Source organism: Oenanthe melanoleuca, chromosome Z, assembly GCF_029582105.1.
Source record: "Oenanthe melanoleuca isolate GR-GAL-2019-014 chromosome Z, OMel1.0, whole genome shotgun sequence".
NCBI classification, from domain to species: Eukaryota; Metazoa; Chordata; class Aves; order Passeriformes; family Muscicapidae; genus Oenanthe; species Oenanthe melanoleuca.
The window spans coordinates 9,385,691-9,391,196 of record NC_079362.1 but is presented as its reverse complement, the minus strand read 5'-3'; the positions used below and the strand labels follow the sequence as shown (position 1 = coordinate 9,391,196).

The following is a 5,506-nucleotide window of genomic DNA, read 5'->3' as shown; positions in this document are numbered from 1 at the left end:
TGTTTTCAATTTTACAGACTTTTCCCAGACTCGCATCCACCGCGCCTTCGGCACCGCTGGGAGTGGGGGATGCCCGACCGCGGCTGCCCGGACCGCTGGGTCCTGGCGATAGAGGAGTTGAGAATAGCCCAGGGCTGGCACGGGCCGTCCCGTCGGGGCGGTTCGGGAAATGAACAAAACGGGGGAAATAAAAAAAAAAAGAAAGAAAGTAAAGAAAGAAAGAAAAGAAAGAAAAAAAAGTAAAATAAGGAGGAAAAAAAAAAAAGATAATAAAAAACTAGGCAAGAAATAAAGGGATAAAAAAAGGAAAAAAAAGTTAAAAACAAAAAATAAACTAAAGAAAACGCAAAAACGGAAAGCAAAAAGAAAATGCCAGTCTGGGGGAAGGCGGAGAGGCAGAGCAGCCCCGCCGGCCGCTCGGGATGCTCCTTTCCACTTCCTTCCCCTCCGCGCGGGGCCGGCGAATCCCGACGGGAGCTCCCAGCCCGCTGCCGGCCCGGGAGCCCCCGTGGCGCGCGGGCATCCCCGGCGCGCGTGTCCCCTCGTCCCGCCCCCCGCGCGCGCGTCACGGGGCGGAGCCCCCGCTCTTTCTGCGCGCTCCCCGGGCCCGTCCCGCCCCATACCCCCCTTTTTTCCCCACATGTCCGTTTGTTGTCGCCGTCGCCATGGCGGCGGGGGCGGCGCGCCCGCAGAGTGAGGTGATAAGAGGGAGCGGCGACGACAGGACCGCGCAGTGTCGAGCGGGGCGCGGCGGCGGCGGCGGTGGAGTGCGCCCGGCGCATCCCTCCTTCTATCCATCCCTTCTTTCCTCCACTGGCAACACCGCGCCCCGTCCGTTCTGCCCGGCTCCCCACATGGCCGCGGCTCCTCGGGAAACGCCTTGCGCCGCCGCCCTGCCGGTGCCGGAGCCGTGTTGCCGGGCGGCGGCCGCCGCCTCCTCCACCTCCTCCTCGTCCCCGCGGCGCCGCTAGCGCCCCGCGCCCCGCTCCGCGCAGCGCCGAGCTAGAAGAAGAATCAGCAGCGGCAGCAGGGCGCTCCCGCGGCACCGCCCCGGCGGCGGCGCTGCGCCGGCTCCGCACGGCTGGACGGCGCGTCCGTGTCGCTTCCCCTCGCTCTGCTCGGCGGCGGTGCTCGGGACCACGGCGGCGGCGGCGGCTCGGCGGGACGCCCCGGCACGGATGCGGTGGGTGCCGGGCGCCCGGGCTGCCTCGTCCCCTCCCTCCTGTCCCATCCCTGCCGTGCCGCCGGCTGACTCCGCTGTGTCTCCCCATCGCAGGCAGCCCCCCGGCGAGTGCGAGATGGCGCTCAGCGGCACCCTCCTTCCCTCCATCGCCACCTTCGCGGCGGGCGCCGCGGGCCGCGAGAAAGCGGCGCGGCCCGCGGGCCCCGGCAACGTGAGTATCGGCGCGACACGGACGGGGACGGGACTGGATGGGGCCGGGCGGGGCGGGGGCCGTCGGGGGGGCGCGTTGCCGTGCGGCCGGCGCTGAGCCGTGCCGATGTCCTCGCAGCGCTGGCGGGAGGAGCTGTCGCAGCTAAAGCGGCCGCCGCCGCCGCTGTCGGCGCGCCCAGTGGAGACGCCGCCGTCGGAGCTGGAAGGCGCCGCCGCTCTAGGGCCCCGCCGTGACGCCGAGGAGTTCAATGACCTGCTCGACTTCGACTTCATCCTCTCCAACTCGCTTATGCATCAGGAGCCTGCCGCCGCCGCCGTTGTGGTGGCCCCCGCCGCCACCCCGGCCCCCACCGTCAGCCCCTGCCCCGCCGGGCCCTTCGCCTACCCGCTGCCCCGGCCCGAGCCCGCCGGTCTCCTCTACGGCGGCGGCGGCGGGGGTGGCTGCGACGGGGCGCCTGCCGCCGGGTCCGCCGCGCCCTTCAACCTAGCCGACATCACCGACGTATCCCCCTCGGGAGGCTTTGTGGCCGAGCTGATGCGGCCGGACCTGGACGCGGTGTACCTGCCAGCGCCGGCCGCGCTCCCGCCCTTGGGCAGCCTGCAGGGCAAGTTCGTGGTGAAGGCGGTGGGTGACTACAGCCACCCGGGGCTTAGCCCCAAGAGCGGCCCCGCTGCCCCGCCGCCCGGCGCCGACGGCTCCGGCGTGCCCTACACCTCCCTTCCGCGGATGTGCCCTAAAATCAAGCAGGAGGCTCCGCCGCCGTGCACGCTGGCCCCGCCGCCGCCGCACGGGAGCAGCCCCCGAGGAGCCCCCCAGCACGACTTCGCCTTGGGCAGCCGCCCGCTGCCTGCTCGGAGTACGCCTTCGCTGGGGCCCGAGGAGATGCTGAGCGGCAGAGACTGTCTCCCCGCCACGCCGGGGCTGGGCCACCCGCCGCTGCCCCCGGGGTACCCCCCGGCTCCGGGCTACCCCACCTTCCTGCCCGAGCAGCTCTCTCCCGGAGCGCTCCAGTACCAAGGTGAGTCCCCGCGGTGCTGGGGCAGCGCTGTCCCCGCCTGGGCTGGCCGTGCCTGGGCGCTGGCCGTGCTCACTCCTCCCTGTCTGCCTCTAGAGCTGATGCCACCGGGGAGCTGCCTGCCTGAGGAGACCAAGCCCAAGAGGGGACGCCGATCGTGGCCTAGGAAAAGGACAGCCACGCACACCTGTGACTATGCGGGCTGCGGCAAAACTTACACCAAGAGCTCTCACCTCAAGGCGCATCTGAGAACCCACACAGGTTAGTCCCATTGCCGGGATCAGGGGGTGTCTTGGCCTGAGGGGCACGAGGTGCCCCCTCGTGGAAGGGCGTAAGCACAGGAGGAGGGTTAAAAGCAGAAACACTTTTCCTTGCTGGGTTTCCGGGCTTTTTTTTTTTTTTTTTTCCCCTTGGCTACGTGAAGTCCTGTGCAGTCTTCGCTTATTGGCTTGACATTTTGCTTAATGGTTCAGAGTGACTCAGATGTGGAGAGGATGGGTTTCTTGCCAAGTTGGAGTTTGTTATTTCTCTCTTGCTGTATGGCTAGGTAATTAGCAGGTAGCTGGAAGCTGCCTGGGCTTTGTTGTTCTGGATTGTGTTGGTCCACTTCTGAGAAGGCAGCAGACTTTTCTGGGAAATAACTGGTTTCTTTGCTGGTGGTGAAGTGCTTCACACACACACCCCTCTCTTGGCTGGCTGTAGGGCAAGAGGTTGTGCACCTTTGCGAGCTGTTTGTTCATTTTTGGGAAAATGAGATAAGATTCCATGAAGAGCAGTGACTTTCAGCTGAGCTAGCAGCTGTGATAGGGTGGCTCACCTACCTGCAGGACATGTCCCGCTTCATCAACAGAGTTTGACTGTCGATTGTCCACTGCTAGAATTAGGATAAAATCTGCCCAGAGTGTGTATCTGAGCCCAGTCTCAAACTTCAGCCTTGCAGCTGAGTGCAAAGTTGCAGTGACTGAGCTTGTGAAAGCAGATACAGCACGTGGGTTTCGCCAGCGTGGGCATTCCGTAACAGTGACTAAATAACCTGGGAATTTGCATAATTTGAATCCCTGGGTTGTGACCCTGATTCAAAACTTTCTCCTGAAGAAGAGATGAGAAAGGAAAAATATACTGGCACTGCAGTAGTTAGGCTACATCTTCAGGTAATGGCAGCAGGGGGGAAAAAATCAGGCAAGTGATCAGTGAACACCTGCCCCAAGCCATCAGCAATCCCCAGGATGTGTAGGACAGGGAGTTTGTAATTGTTGGGGAAGCTCACCTTGCCATCAACACACATGGTTTTTGTATAATGAAGACACTAGTAAGACTGAGTCCTTAATCAGACCCAGCTAATGAAAACAGTTTCCGGCTGTTTTTTAGTTCTTGAGACCTACAATTATCTAAATGCGTTGTCTGCTGAGCTATTTCTGGTTGCTATTTGATTGTGTAACACCGCCAGCAAAAACACACACTCAGGTGCTCCTGAAGTCTTATGTGCAAGGCAGTGAAAACGAGCATTTTTGTGAGAATTTAAGTCACACTAGCATTTCATAGCACCCATACATCTTGAAAAGACAGCCTTGCTCTTTTTATAGTTTGTTTGCAACTGCTTCATGGGATTCATTGCTTTGACCACCCTTTGTTTTATCTGAGACAGCTGCTTGAAAGAAGGTGCTACAAACAGTAGCCACAAAAAAAAAAAAAAAAAAAAAAAAAAAAGCCAAAAGCCCTAGCTGCATGTGTTTCATTGCTGGTTTTCTGGGCTTTTTTAAATAGGTGAGAAGCCTTATCACTGTGATTGGGAAGGCTGCGGTTGGAAGTTTGCCCGATCCGATGAACTCACTCGCCACTACAGAAAACACACAGGCCACCGCCCATTCCAGTGCCAGCGCTGTGACAGAGCCTTCTCCAGGTCGGACCACCTCGCCTTACACATGAAGAGGCACTTCTGATTTGGGAAAGCAGTGGATCTTTCCCCTGCCTGCCGCAGAGATTCAGTATTTACAGCACAAGAACTGTCTTCCACAAGACGGGGAGAACTCATTTTAAGCACTACAGATAATCGAGGTGAAGTCTTCCAAAGAGTGGAAAAGAGGGATAACTGTATATGGACATTGCAACTTCCTTTTTTTTATAGTTATACACTTAAGAGAACCAAAGACGTTGGGGTCAATGACTGGATCTTTTATCATTCCATTTGTAAATCCAACTTGAATTATTTCTGGACTACCGAATGCCAAGGAGTGACTGGAAGTCACAGATATCAGGGTTAAACAGACTGTATGTAGTTTGGAGGGTGGGGATATTACACAGGGAAATTACATTCCCTTAATTTCCTTTCAATGCAATATTAGATGTACATGTCATCTTGTACTTCCTTCTTTTTTTTTTTCCTTCTAAAAGCCATTACAATGTTAAAAGAGGAGGAAAAATTCAGGTACAGAATTATATTTTAAAAGCCTATTTCATGGTGCTTAGTGACTGTTGGTTCTAGAGGTACCAAAAACAGGAAGCCAAAGTTCTCAAACTGCTGCATATCTGACAAGGAACTATTTTTTATCTTCCGATTGCCAATTATGACCTAAATCAGGTGAATCACCCTGGTTTATCTTTTTTATTAAGAAAATAACTATATGCAGACAGTCTGTAATGCACTGTGGTTTCGATGTGCAATAGTTTGTACAATGGTTTATTCCCGAATATGCCTTAAGCAGAACAAATGTTTTCTATATAGTTCTTTACATAATAAATATGTAATATAAATTTAAGCAAACTTCTATTTTGTATATTTGTAAACTACAAAATAATAATGAACATTTTGTTGGAATTTGTATTTTGCATATTCAAGGTGAAAATAAGTTTTAAATAAACCTGTAATATTTTATCTGAATGGTTGCTCTAGTTTTTTTCTGTATTTGGACATGGCCAAAGAAAGTTTATTAGGTATTTTTTGGTAGTTGAGTTTACCAAGGAAAGGAGGGGGGTGGTGGCAAACACTTGTAGTCTCAGGACTCTGAAAGACAGGATTGTGTAACTGTAGTGCTGATGTAACATCTCTTTTTAGGGAAAGAAGTTAGGGAAAGTTTTTGCTCTGGATGTCAAGTTGCTG

The 5,506-nt window shown here is 55.5% G+C and overlaps 1 protein-coding gene across 4 annotated transcripts; it reads left to right on the top strand.

The window, feature by feature from the left end:
- The first annotated feature begins 737 nt into the window (after positions 1-737).
- Positions 738-5,287, top strand: KLF4 (KLF transcription factor 4). Of its 4 annotated transcripts, XM_056514418.1 has the most exons (5): positions 738-1,183; positions 1,277-1,394; positions 1,512-2,412; positions 2,506-2,670; positions 4,174-5,287. In XM_056514418.1, exons 1-5 carry the CDS (start codon positions 1,179-1,181, stop codon positions 4,347-4,349), a joined length of 1,365 nt encoding a protein of 454 aa, XP_056370393.1. In that variant the 5' UTR covers positions 738-1,178; the 3' UTR covers positions 4,350-5,287. The 4 variants fall into 4 exon arrangements, with proteins under 4 accessions (XP_056370393.1, XP_056370392.1, XP_056370394.1 ...); XM_056514417.1 differs by having other exon boundaries at positions 1,056-1,183; positions 1,512-2,670; XM_056514416.1 differs by having other exon boundaries at positions 1,179-1,394.
- Positions 5,288-5,506: the final 219 nt, after the last annotated feature.

What these genes read in the sequence shown, in the direction of transcription:
- KLF4 (XM_056514419.1), top strand. Translation starts at nt 1,179, where the DNA reads ATGCGGTGGGTGCCGGGCGCCCGGGCTGCCTCGTCCCCTCCCTCCTGT. An exon ending in GGCCCGCGGGCCCCGGCAAC is followed by an intron (nt 1,395 to 1,511) that starts GTGAGTATCGGC and finishes ATGTCCTCGCAG; the next exon opens with CGCTGGCGGGAGGAGCTGTC. An exon ending in GCATCTGAGAACCCACACAG is followed by an intron (nt 2,671 to 4,173) that starts GTTAGTCCCATT and finishes TTTTTTAAATAG; the next exon opens with GTGAGAAGCCTTATCACTGT.